This window comes from Ambystoma mexicanum, chromosome 13 (genome assembly GCF_040938575.1).
Source record: "Ambystoma mexicanum isolate Mex_15411 chromosome 13, UKY_AmexF1_1, whole genome shotgun sequence".
Classification (NCBI taxonomy): domain Eukaryota; kingdom Metazoa; phylum Chordata; class Amphibia; order Caudata; family Ambystomatidae; genus Ambystoma; species Ambystoma mexicanum.
The window spans coordinates 40497527-40511675 of NC_090938.1; the positions used below are offsets into that span (position 1 = coordinate 40497527).

At 48.7% G+C, this 14149-nt stretch overlaps 1 protein-coding gene across 14 annotated transcripts in view; it reads left to right on the top strand.

Annotated features, from left to right (window-relative positions):
• Positions 1 to 13056, top strand: part of NFASC (neurofascin) — a 687691-nt gene extending 674635 nt beyond the window's left edge. For all 14 annotated transcript variants that reach the window (XM_069633119.1, XM_069633129.1, XM_069633127.1 and 11 more), the window contains one exon: positions 4946 to 13056. In XM_069633119.1, the coding sequence (XP_069489220.1) occupies positions 4946 to 5177 (232 nt within the window). In that variant the 3' untranslated portion in view covers positions 5178 to 13056. The remainder of the gene's footprint in view (positions 1 to 4945) is intronic.
• The last annotated feature ends 1093 nt before the right edge of the window (positions 13057 to 14149 follow it).

The window sequence follows — 14149 nt, forward strand, 5'->3', positions numbered from 1 at the left end:
AGCCCAACATATTCCTATTAGGAGCACCCTTTGTCACATGCAGCCCGACATATTCCTATTAGCAGTGCCCTTTGTCACATCCATCCCCAGCATATTCCAATAAGCAGCACCCTTTGTCACATCCAGCCCCGGCATATTCCTATTAGCTGCACCCTTTGTCACATCCAGCCCCGGCATATTCCAATCAGCAGCACCCTTTGTCACAGGCAGCCCAACATATTCCTATTAGCAGTGCCCTTTGTCACAGGCAGCCCAACATATTCCTATTAGCAGCGCTCTTTGTCACAGGCAGCCCAACATATTCCTATTAGGAGCACCCTTTGTCACAGGCAGCCCAACATATTCCAATCAGCAGCACCCTTTGTCACATCCAGCCTCGGCATATTCCAATCAGCAGCGCCCTTTGTCACATGCAGCCCCGGCATATTCCAATCAGCAGCGCCCTTTGTCACATGCAGCCCCGGCATATTCCTATTGGCAGCGCCCTTTGTCAAACGCAGCCCCGGCATATTCCTATTAGCAGCGCCCTTTGTCACACGCAGCCCCGACATGTTCCTATTAGCAGTGCCCTTTGTCACACGCAGCCCTGACATGTTCGTATTAGCAGCGCCCTTTGTCACACGCAGCCCCGACATATTCCGACCCTCTTTACCTTGTCCCTTTCCTTTGCATCTGAGGCAAGGCAGCAATCAGAGCCCAAGAAATGGCATTCCTTACTCTGTAGCCAGCATGGTGGGTGGGGGGGGGGGTTTGTGGTAGTGATCTGGCAACATTCTTTGGCTGCAGTTTTTAAATATCCGCAAATTGTGAACGTGGTCTCTGTGGTCCTTGCACGTTCATAGGCGTCAATGGAGTTACTGACCACATGAACTAAATCCTCATGTTTCACCCTCCTTGGCAACTCAAAGGGTTGATGGGCCTGTACACAATGGTTCAAACGCTCACTTGTGCTAGAGAAGCATGGTTACAGGCTAGGAACTTCCCCACCCCATGACTGCACCCTTCTGGGGTTCCCAGCTCTTGTGTGTGTTCCTGCCCTCAATCAAGGCCCTGGGTGAAGCGTCATGAGAGGGGACATAGAGAAAGGTTCGCCACACCAGGAGAGCTGCTGTTACCGACACAGTGCTCTCCCAGCTTCAGCAACAGGGTTATTCTCCAATTCATTGGCAATGGGTGAGGTGCAGAAGGGCAGGTATACCGGGAAACATTACAAGTAAGTAACACTTCTGTAGGTTGAAGCTCCAAGGCACTTGCTGTAGAGAAGGCTGTGAAGCTCCTGAGAAGGGGACCCCCAACAGGACACTTCAAACATGTTCATAAATGCAACTCTATGTGGGTCCCTTTACAATGAGTGAGACATAAACCATAAACAGATTTAGATAGTTTAAAAACTCTGTTGATATGTGTTTCGAATTCATCTGTGTTGGGGAAAATGCAGCCGCCTTCTCTGGCATGTCTGCCTAGTAAGAAGAGTCTCTGGCGTGTCTGCCTAGTAAGAAGAGTCTCTGGCGTGTCTGCCTAGCAAGAAGAGTCTCTGACATGTCTGCCTAGTAAGAAGAGTCTCTGGCATGTCTGCCTAGTAAGAAGAGTCTCTGGCATGTCTGCCTAGTAAGAAGAGTCTCTGGCGTGTCTGCCTACTAAGAAGAGTCTCTGGCATGTCTTCCTACTAAGAGGAGTCTCTGGAATGTCTGCTTAGTAAGAAGGGTCTGGCATGTCTGCCTAGTAAGAAGAGTCTCTGGCATGTCTGCCTAGTAAGAAGAGTCTCTGGTATGTCTGCCTAGTGAGAAGAGTCTCTGGCATGTCTGCCTAGTGAGAAGAGTCTCTAGCATGTCTGCCTAGTAAGGAGAGTCTCTGGTATGTCTGCCTAGTGAGAAGAGTCTCTGGCATGTCTGCCTAGTAAGGAGAGTCTCTGGCATGTCTGCCTAGTAAGAAGAGTCTCTGGTGTGTCTGCCTAGTAAGAAGAGTCTCTGGCATGTGTGCCTAGCAAGAAGAGTCTCTGACATGTCTGCCTAGTAAGAAGAGTCTCTGGCATGTCTGCCTACTAAGAAGAGTCTCTGGAATGTCTGCTTAGTAAGAAGAGTCTGGCATGTCTCCTAGTAAGAAGAGTCTCTGGCATGCCTGCCTAGTAAGAAGAGTCTCTGGCATGTCTGCCTAGTAAGAAGAGTCTCTGGCATGTCTGCCTAGTAAAAATAGTCTCTGGCATGTCTGCCTAGTAAAAAGAGTCTCTGGCATGCCTGCCTAGTAAGAAGAGCCTCTGGCATGTCTGCCTAGTAAGAAGATTCTCTGGCGTGTCTGCCTACTAAGAAGAGACTCTGGCGTGTCTGCCTACTAAGAAGAGTCTCTGGCGTGTCTGCCTACTAAGAAGAGTCTCTGGCATGTCTGCCCAGTAAGAATAGTCTCCGGCATGTCTGCCTAGTAAGAAGGGTCTCTGGCATGTCTGCCTAGTAAGAAGAGTCTCTGGCATGCCTGCCTAGTAGGAAGAGTCTCTGGCATGCCTGCCTAGTAAGAAGAGTCTCTGGCATGTGTGCCTAGTAAGAAGAGTCTCTGGCATGCGTGCCTAGTAAGAAGAGTCTCTGGCATGTCTGCCTAGTAAGAAGAGTCTCTGGCGTGTCTGCCTAGCAAGAAGAGTCTCTGGCGTGTCTGCCTAGCAAGAAGAGTCTCTGGCATGTCTGCCTAGTAAGAAGAGTCTCTGGCATGTCTGCCGAGTAAGAAGAGTCTCTGGCGTATCTGCCTACTAAGAAGAGTCTCTGGCATGTCTGCCTACTAAGAGGAGTCTCTGGAATGTCTGCTTAGTAAGAAGAGTCTGGCATGTCTGCCTAGTAAGAAGAGTCTCTGGCATGTCTGCCTAGTAAGAAGAGTCTCTGGTATGTCTGCCTAGTGAGAAGAGTCTCTGTCATGTCTGCCTAGTGGGAAGAGTCTCTAGCATGTCTGCCTAGTAAGGAGAGTCTCTGGTATGTCTGCCTAGTGAGAAGAGTCTCTGGCATGTCTGCCTAGTAAGAAGAGTCTCTGGCATGTCTGCCTAGTGAGAAGAGTCTCTGGCGTGTCTGCCTAGTAAGAAGAGTCTCTGGTGTGTCTGCCTAGTAAGAAGAGTCTCTGGCATGTGTGCCTAGCAAGAAGAGTCTCTGACATGACTACCTAGTAAGAAGAGTCTCTGGCATGTCTGCCTACTAAGAAGAGTCTCTGGAATGTCTGCTTCGTAAGAAGAGTCTGGCATGTCTCCTAGTAAGAAGAGTCTCTGGCATTCCTAGTAAGAAGAGTCTCTGGCATGTCTGCCTAGTAAGAAGAGTCTCTGGCATGTCTGCCTAGTAAGAATAGTCTCTGGCATGTCTGCCTAGTAAGAAGGGTCTCTGGCATGCCTGCCTAGTAAGAAGAGTCTCTGGCATGCCTGCCTAGTAAGAAGAGCCTCTGGCATGTCTGCCTAGTAAGAAGAGTCTCTGGCGTGTCTGCCTACTAAGAAGAGTCTCTGGCGTGTCTGCCTACTAAGAAGAGTCTCTAGCATGTCTGCCCAGTAAGAATAGTCTCTGGCATGTCTGCCTAGTAAGAAGAGTCTCTGGCATGCCTGCCTAGTAAGAAGAGTCTCTGGCATGTGTGCCTAGTAAGAAGAGTCTCTGGCATGTGTGCCTAGTAAGAAGAGTCTCTGGCGTGTCTGCCTAGTAAGAAGACTATCTGGCATGTCTGCCTAGTAAGAAGAGTTTCTGGCGTGTTTGCCTACTAAGAAGAGTCTCTGGCGTGTCTGCCTACTAAGAAGAGTCTCTGGCATGTCTGCCCAGTAAGAATAGTCTCCGGCATGTCTGCCTAGTAAGAAGGGTCTCTGGTATGTCTGCCTAGTAAGAAGAGTCTCTGGCATGCCTGCCTAGTAAGAAGAGTCTCTGGCATGCGTGCCTAGTAAGAAGAGGCTCTGGCATGTGTGCCTAGTAAGAAGAGTCTCTGGCATGTCTGCCTAGTAAGAAGAGTATCTGGCATGTCTGCTTAGTAAGAAGAGTCTCTGGCATGTCTTCTTAGTAAGAAGAGTATCTGGCATGTCTGCCTAGTAAGAAGAGTCTCTGGCATGTCTTCCTAGTAAGAAGAGTATCTGGCATGTCTGCCTAGTAAGAAGAGTATCTGGCATGTCTGCCTAGTAAGAAGAGTCTCTGGCATGTCTGCCTAGTAAGAAGAGTATCTGGCATGTCTGCCTAGTAAGAAGAGTCTCTGGCATGTCTTCCTAGTAAGAAGAGTATCTGGCACGTCTTCCTAGTAAGAAGAGTATCTGGCATGTCTGCCTAGTAAGAAGAGTCTCTGGCATGTCTGCCTAGTAAGAAGAGTATCTGGCATGTCTGCCTAGTAAGAAGAGTCTCTGGCATGTCTTCCTAGTAAGAAGAGTCTCTGGCATGTCTTCCTAGTAAGAAGTGTCTCTGGCATGTCTTCCTAGTAAGAAGAGTCTCTGGCATGTATTCCTAGTAAGAAGAGTCTCTGGCATGTCTTCCTAGTAAGAAGAGTCTCTGGCATGTCTTCCTAGTAAGAAGAGTAACTGGCATGCCTTCCTAGTAAGAAGAGTATCTGGCATGCCTTCCTAGTAAGAAGAGTCTCTGGCATGTCTTCCTAGTAAGAAGAGTAACTGGCATGCCTTCATAGTAAGAAGAGTATCTGGCATGCCTTCCTAGTAAGAAGAGTCTCTGGCATGTGTGCCTAGTAAGAAGAGTCTCTGGCATGTGTGTCTGGTAAGAAGAGTATCTGGCATGTCTTCCTAGTAAGAAGAGTCTCTGACATGTCTGCCTAGTAGTAAGAAGAGTATCTGGCATGTCTGCCTAGTAAGAAGAGTCTCTGGCATGTCTGCCTAGTAAGAAAAGTCTCTGGCGTGTCTTCAATGTTGGCATAAAGGTTGGTTTTGCTGCTGCTTTGTATGGCTTCACACTAACTGCTGAAATGTTGGGTTCTGACTGGGTGTGTGTTCTTCCTTCCCACACAGTGATGAAGACAACAAACCACTACAGGGCAGCCAGACCTCACTGGATGGTACCATCAAGCAGCAAGAAAGCGACGACAGCCTGGTGGACTATGGCGAGGGTGGCGACGGGCAGTTCAACGAGGATGGCTCCTTCATCGGTCAATACACGGTCAAGAAAGACAAGGATGAGACAGAGGGCAACGAGAGCTCTGAGGCCACCTCCCCAGTGAACGCCATATACTCCCTAGCATAGCGCCACTTGCCCGCCCTGGACAAAGAGAAACCACTGTGGGCTCGCTCTGGAGCGTGCGTGGAAGGGCAAAAGAAAGAACACAAGCCAATGTCTAAACAGGGAGAAAAACTGGGAGGAATTGACTCATTGATCTGAATGGACCGTGCATTCTGACTGCCCAGAGTGTCAGGGGCAGACAAGACAATGCAGAGATGGCACTGGTGTGGCAAGGGAGGCACACATGGGCCAGTTACAGAAGGACCCATTCACCTTAGGCCTGCCCCAAACCCATGTTCCTTTAATCAGTCGAGCTGCTTCCTGTTGATGCAGATTTAGAACTGTTCCATATTTTCTTTTTGGAAGAAGGTACCTCAATGGAAGCGAGGGAGACGCGAGTCCTCATTTTATGGTTCGATAGCAGGCGTCTCGGACATGAGCATCTGACCCTCCCCTGGCCTGCCTGAAGCCATGGGTTGTTGTGTAGGTCTTGGTAGAAGTGTCCAAGGGGTTGGTTGGACTTGACCACCCCTTCTCCAAATCTCTTTCCAGGAAAGAACCTGTGGGCAGCAAAGCTACAGACGAAGACAGTATTTAGCTCCTGAGTGGGGGTCCGGCCCACCTTGGACCACTGAGGTGTACAGAGGGGCCCTTCGGCCTCACAAATCCTGGACTCCCCAGGGATCCTGCTTTCAGCCGGTATAACATGCAAGACAGTCAGACCTGCATATGTAAGAAATGTTACACACAGAACATACAGATCACAGAAAATCTGGAATGAGGCACACTTAAGAGAACGTGGGAGTGGAGTCTGAAGCCCTGACAAGTTGGGCAACTGACACTTTATTCTTTAAGACAATGTAAAAGCGATGTGACCGAGAATGCATCACGTGTGAGAAGCCGTGTGAGAGAGCGAAGGGCAGGGGTGACGAGGGATGGGGAAGAAGCGGCAGTGCTGTGAAGAGATGTGGCATTGCATGACTGAGACATGGAACAGAAGCTACGGGTGTGTCTACAGTGTGTTCCCTTTCGGGTGGTTTTGCCATGTGATTTTGGCCTGAAGGTTGGTCCCAGTTTGTGTTGGAGCAGCGTTAGATGGAGACCTTGAAATTAACACTTGCAAGACCCATTGGCTGGTCCCAGAGGTTGGCACGCTGCTTTACTTAGTTCCTTACAAATGTTATTGTCAGCGGCAATGTTGTACCCCAGTGTCAGACAGTTGTACTCAGACTTCAATATTAGCCAGTACCATTACAGACTCTAATATCGGACGCTATTATCAGCCTGTTGCATTAGCCTGCTTCGGTAGCACCTAACGATGCATTCGTTAATTGCGTGTACCATATCCCATGAATCATCCCATGACCATCCAGTGGCATTATCAGACCATGGTGTCGGCCAATTGCATTATCAGCATCTACTATCAGCCAGTGGCACTGTTGAACTCTGGCATCATATCAGTATTGGTGTCATTAGAGTTCGGCGTCACCCACTGGTATTATTACACACCTGTATCTAGATATGAACCATGGACACCATGAGATATCGGCAGGAGCCGGCTAGTTTCTCAGAATTCTGTATCGAGCAAGGATCCTTTTCAGACCCCAGTATCATGCAGTTGCATTATCCAACCTCGGTATCAGTCCATGGACACAGCTTTTTGTTAAGAGGGGCAAGCCCCTATACCCACTCACAGGCACTCCTACCCTTCCTCCATCCCCACATCCTTAAAATAAATGTTTTATTTAGTTCCTAAATCGACGCCGCCGCCGCCCCTACAAAATGCTGTGAAAATGCTGCAAAACAGCCCAATAGGGATCTTCTCTCAAATACCACAAGGGAGCCATAGCGTGGTGGCAGCTGTTGCGCTCTTACAACGGATCGTTGACATAACATAGCTCCCAATATCAAAGTCCACTAATGGCCAATGACTTGATCATACTCCAGTATCAGCCAGTCCCTTACTGAGACTCTAGAATCTCCCAGTTACTTACACCATTATCAGGCACTGTTGACAGACTCCGATGTCAGCCATTGGCTTGATCATACTCCAGTATTATTCAGTCCCTTACTGAGACTCTAGAATCTCCCAGTTACTTACACCACTATCAGGCACTGTTGACAGACTCCGATGTCTAGAATCTCCCAGTTACTTACACCACTATCAGGCACTGTTGACAGACCCCAATGTCAGCCATTGCTTGATCATACTCCAGTATTATCCTGTTATGGTATCATACTCTGGTGTCAGTTAGTGGCTTTGTCAGACTCTGAGGTCTGTCGGACAATGGCTTTATCAGACTTCTATATCAGTCAGTCATTTTTATCAGATTCCTGTGTCAGTCAGTGGCCTTTTCATACTCTTGAGGTCTATCACTGAGTGTCTTTATCAGACACTGGTATCAGTCACTGTCTTAATCAAATTCCAGTTTCAGCAAGTCATGTTATCCGACAATGCTAGTAGCCAATGGCTTGATATCTACCAGTCAGGTTACCAGACTCCCGTGTCAGTCCGTATCTTCATCAGACTCCAGTATCAGCCAGTCTGCAGTATCAGCTGGTCGTGGTTCAGACTCCGGTATCGGCCAAAGTGCCTTTCTAAGGCCCTCATTACGACCCAGGCGGTAAATTACCGCCTGGGCCGTGACTTTACCACCATGGCGTAAACTACGTTTACGCCATGGTGGTTGGCGGACTTACCGCCCCATTCCGACCTTGGCGGGGCGGTAAGTCCCCAATCCCCATTTACCCTTCCCCATTCCCATTTTTGCCCCATAGGGCATAATGGGAGTGGGGAAGGCGTTAATTACGCCACCGTAAATTACGGTGGCGTAATTAACTCCATGGTCCCTTAGCGCCATGGATTTTAACACCTGCTAAAAGCAGGTGTTAAATCCGCCATGGCGCTAAGGGACCTCGTACTCAGGCGGTAAGGGTCGGCGCTGTTTACGCTGCCGTAAACCCCTTACCGCCTGGGTCGTAATGAGGGCCTAAGTCTCCAGAATTTGCCATTGGCTTTACCATTCTCCAGTATCATCCAATCGTGTTGTCAGACTCCAGCATCAGCCTGCAATGTTATCAGATGGCACTATCAGCCAGTGGCTTTCTATGATTCCAGAATCTCCCAGTTACTTTTTGACACACAGGTCTCGAAAGGGTTGGGGTCACAGTGTAAGGATTATGTTGGGAAGCTCTGCGCAATTGTCAAAATGTGTTGTGCAGCAGTACCTATACCATATCTCTCAACCTTTTGAGTCGACAGGGCTGGTAAAATCAGACGCGTTTCTTCTGGATGGATAAACGGCCATTGAATTCTACGGATGGGTGTGGGGCATGCCTTTTGTTTGAATCGACTACACCGTGAGTGACGCTTGCAAATGCAGTACAGTTGAGAGTTATGAGTTGCTGCCCTGGGTTCTCAGTGCCTTCTTGGGGTGTACTAGTCACGGTTTCTGGTTCTGGTCGCTACTCGGCTGGTCTGTTCCCTGTTCTTACACTGGTCCCCATCTCCGGGGTCTTAGTCTCTGCTCTTGTGTCCTGTTTTCTATGTCTAGTGGTGATCGCCATATCTCGGTCTTCGTCTCTGCTCTTGGAATCTGATGACTGCCCCTAGGTTTGGGGGCCTTCACTGCTGCCCCTGCTCCAGGGGACGGGTTCCTAGGTTTACTCACTGCTCGTATGGTCTGGGCCACTACTCCTAAGCTCTTCTTGCTGTGCCCAGGGTCCATTCAACTCTATTGGTTGTCCTTGTCGCTACTCCTGGGGTTGCAGTCACTGCTTGCAGAGCCCGTCCATCTCCTTTGGTTCAGGTGCTTCATGTCTGCCCTGGGTCATCAGTGCCTTCCAAAGGCGGGACCTTCCTCCAGTAGTGATATGGGGGAGTGGGGGAGCCGATGGACCCTTCATGCTGCTTTTTTGTTAATGCTGGATCACAGTGCTCGATACGTAAAATATCTAACATTAACAATATGCACAGATTTGAACTCCCCTGAAAGAACTTGGAAAGGCCAAGACTGTGGCACCCAGTACTTAAGTCCTGAAGTAGCTTTGGTTGGGCGACAGAAAGTGCAGCGTCCACAGCAAGTGGCCCGTGCCCCAGTACAATGACTGCTTGTATGTATTAGCTTGTATTATTCTGTGAAAGTGTCTTTACATCAGTAGTGACGGAAGAGAGGAAGGAAGGGGACACGCTAGCCAAGCAAATCCCAAGTGTTGTGTCTGCGACCAGAGACTGGACCTCCTGTTGACGACCTGCAATCCGCTTTTACTTAAGGTTCTGGGACGATAAAACATCCCCTCTGAATGTTGCTCTCTCGTCTGCAATGCCCGTCCATATGCTGCCCAACATTTCTCCCACAAACACATGGCATGGCTGCTTTGAAGGGTCGGCATGGCATCGAGGCTGAAACACATGGCCTCCTGGGTAAATATGAGTTTGCACTGTGCTTAGGCCAGGGTTTGTTTTCGAACTCAGGGTTCTGGGTAGCCTGCTTTGTAGGTGATCATGGACCTGTCTGTCCCACTTGCAAAGGTCCCTCTACTTGGGAATGCTTCTGAGCTGTGTGGAAGAGACTGACCTTTCTACCGGGTTCAAAGCTCTTCACTCACATCCTATGTGCATGTTGTGTGTGCCATGTAAGCAGTGCTTGGTTGCAGGACAGCAGCGATGGTCCAAGCTCTGTGCTGACGTGACCTTTTCCCAGCATGTCACTTTGCCTCCCCCATACATGAAATGCAACACTCTGTGGTCCAATGTAACATTCCTCTTTTAAGCCCCTCCAGACGGTGGTGCTGCGCTGTATCCTGCCTTGACCGGGACTCGGCTCTCAGTGTCACCAAAACCCGCCTTTGGACGCTCTGGGGGAGTAACCTGAGCGAGATAACTGTGTGTGCTAAAATTTCAAACATCGTGCCCCCTTTCGAGTGCTTTGTTTTTTTCATAACTGCATCTCTGAGCCAGTCTGCACTGCATTAAGTGTAAGGGTGTGCTAACAGGAACCTAAGCAAGCTGTGACAGAGTAGGGCTGGCGTTTGTCTAAGAGCGTTATAGTATACTAATGCAACGTTAATACACTCATCCGCATTAACTTTGCCTGGCTTTCGCAAGGTGGCAGTGCCAGCTCTGTCATGACTTCCTTAGCAGGCTAGGATTGTTTGAGAAATGTTTGCTGCTGTGGGGCTGATCACACCTGCGCATTTCTGGGGAAGGATGAAGTTAGACTGGAAATGTGAGATGGCGCAAATTCTGCACATACATGTACATATACCTTCAAACTATTTGCACAAGAAGTCAAAATGTGTTGTTTTTTTTGGAACTGTTTGTTCATTTATGTTTGTTATGTGGCCGGTGACGTACATGCCCCCACTATACAAGATTACAGGGAGACACCCACCCAGCAGAGCTGCTCGCCCGCTCCCTTTTTCATAGACCCCTCTCAGGTTTTTTCGGTGCTTCCTTGAACATCCCCTTTTCCTCCCTGCTCCGTCCTGGTGCGTAGGGCGGCCACGTTCCGAAGCTGGGTATGGGGCACTGCCACCCCTTGGCACCCTTACAAACAAGGGGAGCTTTAAAAAGGGGCCACATCTGGACCAGCCACAATAGACTTTGATTTAAGCAATAATTCAGCAAAAAATGCATAACATGACCAATTATTCTTTTTGTGCAGAACGACCCCTGTTGGCGGCCCTGGGGCACGTGGTGTGTGTGTCTGTGTGCATCACTCGCCATCCTTCCACCAGACCCACCGGTATATGCAGCCCCCCACCCCCTGCCCTTGCTTCTTTTCACTCACCTTTCGAGTGCTGGTTGCGGTGCATTGCGAAACGTGGCCCCCAGCCCCGAGTGCTGTTCCCCCTTTGCACTAATGACAAAGTCGCATATCCGCAGCAGAGTCTCACATCCGTCTTATTTTTCTTTTTTGCCTCTTCTGTGACAATTTGTAAATATTAACGTTCCTCATATCATATATGTGTAAAACATTGTTAACTTAAATAAGAGAAGAATCTATGTATTTATTTGCCTTTTCATTGTTAATTGTGTTATTTATAGTGTGAAGGGAAGCTTCATACACACGAAAGTGGCCTTTTTTCCTTCCGCTGAACCCAGGCTGTCTTTCTGATGAAGGACCGCCCACAAATCCACATTTGCAGCAGAAAATAGCCCCAACCCTTCCCATACACGGGTCACCTGCACTGGGTTTTGTTAACGTTTTTGGGTTCATAGCAGCTCAAGGGCCAGACTACCTCACTTGTCCTTGAGTGAAGGACCACTGTTCCCCAGGTCTACAAAGGAAATGTGTGCGGCTGTGCTTTTTTGGGGGGGAGGACTCTGAATCGTAGTCATTTGGGTGTCCCTCTGTCGAAGCCCCTTTGTAACAAGGTTGTTTGTTTTTATTGTATTTTCAAAGAAGATTCCCTGTAATTAAGAAGCATCTATTTACGGCTAGGAGGAGTCTCTGCTTCCAGGCCCTAATGTTGAGAATCAGACCCTGTGCCCTGTCTGCCATCAGACCGCATGTTCAGAATAGGACCCTGTGCCATGTCTGCTCTCAAGCCTCCTGTTCAGAATGGGACCCTAAGCTCTGGCTGCTCTCAATCCTCCTGTTCAGAATGGGACCATGAGCTCCGGCTGCTCTCAAGCATCTTGTTCATAATGGGACCCTGGGCTTCGGCTGCTCTCACACCTACTGTTCAGAATGGGACCCTGAACTATGGCTGCTCTCAAGCCTCCTGTTCATAGTGGGACCATGAGCTCCGGCTGCTCTCAAGCCTCTTGTTCATAATGGGACCCTAAGCTCCGGCTGCTCTCAAGCCTCTTGTTCATAATGGGACCCTAAGCTCTGGCTGCTCTCAATCCTCCTGTTCAGAATGGGACCATGAACTATGGCTGCTCTCAAGCCTCTTGTTCATAATGGGACCCTGAGCGCTGGCTGCTCCCAAGCCTGTTGTTCATAATGGCGCCCTGAGTGGCTGCTCTCAAGCCTCTTGTTCATAATGGGACCCTGAGCGGCTGCTCTCAAGCCTCCTGTTCAGAATGGGACCCTGAGCACCGGCTGCTCTCAAGCCTCCTGTTCATAATGGGACCATGAGCTCCGGCTGCTCTCAAGCATCTTGTTCATAATGGGACCCTGGGCTTCGGCTGCTCTCACACCTACTGTTCAGAATGGGACCCTGAACTATGGCTGCTCTCAAGCCTCCTGTTCATAGTGGGACCATGAGCTCCGGCTGCTCTCAAGCCTCTTGTTCATAATGGGACCCTAACCTCCGGCTGCTCTCAAGCCTCTTGTTCATAATGGGACCCTAAGCTCTGGCTGCTCTCAATCCTCCTGTTCAGAATGGGACCATGAACTATGGCTGCTCTCAAGCCTCTTGTTCATAATGGGACCCTGAGCGCTGGCTGCTCCCAAGCCTGTTGTTCATAATGGCGCCCTGAGTGGCTGCTCTCAAGCCTCTTGTTCATAATGGGACCCTGAGCGGCTGCTCTCAAGCCTCCTGTTCAGAATGGGACCCTGAGCACCGGCTGCTCTCAAGCCTCCTGTTCATAATGGGACCCTGAGCTCCGGCTCTCCTGCTGGTTTCTTTCTAGGTTCATGAATGTAGAAGCAGAGGCGCTATTTGTTTGCGCGTACCTAGGTTGGTAGCGGTGCAGGCCCTGTGCCTTTTTCGTCGGTATGAAGCTTCCCTGGGTACAGGAAGAGATGGGGGGCTTCCAGATGGCCAGCATGGGTGGGAGCAGAGGGACATGAGTTGAGAGGACGTTCAAAGACTGTCTTGATGATTGACTGCATGAGAGAAACAGCCAAAATGTGTAATGTTCCTTTTTTTGGAATCACTGTATGAAACAGACGGATTATTTTGTATAGAGATCACTAACCGTATAATAAAAGCAGATTGTTCCAAACCATCTTCGGCTCCGCCACTCTTTCCACATCGCTCCTCTAAATCCCTGTAAGCAAGAGGCTGTATTGCAACGACTCAACGATGAAGAGAAGTTGCATTTTTCTGGGACTGGGTTTGCAGGAGGATGCATTATGGTGAGCCTGCATTTTGTTCAAGGGAGTAATTAAAGGGTTAATACACTGTAGCTGAGCTCCCACAACTCCTTATGGGGGAGTTTCAGACATGGTGAATGAAGGATCATTCAGTGCACATATGGTAGCGCGAGCCAAGTTCAGTAGCTCACAACACTGGAGGAACTCTGTGCAGAAATCACCATGCAAAAGTGCAACACAAGTCAAAATGTAGAAAACTCAACCTTCAAGCAGAAATATTTATACATTTGTTGTAACTATATTGATAAGTCACTACTATGCATTACAATTAGAAAAAAAATGTAAACATGGTTTTGAATTCTACGGTAAAGTAAGGAATACACCCACGATGGAGCGGAGGAGAGCATGATGGTGCGTGTAGAGCAGGTGCAGGTGGGTCACAGTCATCGCATGCAGATTGTTTGTGCATTCAGAGTCAGGTAGGATTGTCCTGAGGCAGGCAGGAGGGTGAGCTGAGGCTAGCAGTGGGACCCCAAGAAGTACTTGGCATTTCTGTATTATATTATGAACTAACATGGAAGCATTCGAAACAGTACCGTCAAATTCACCAAACAAATTCCCACTATTAATGACAGCATGCATGAGTATTGTAACGGTATATTGAGAGACCACCCTCAACACAGGGAGTTCCTTCCATCACCACTCAGGGTGTGACTCAACAAACTGTTTAACAGATTATTTTCTTCAACCCTGCTTCAGACACATATCATGCCCCTTAGATCCCTCCCCCTGAGCCAACATCGAGCCAAGAACCAGGCCGGTGCATGGGAAATATATTTGTATTTATTTAAATTAAAAGTAATAGAAATTCGTAAGGAAATGTCAAACGCCACTTTATCCGTGGCACAACACAATAAACTGTTCTCAAAATAAATCACAAAAGTGAGTTGAAAATAAAAAAATCACAATTCTTTACTTTCTATAAATTTCAATTCAAGAAATGAT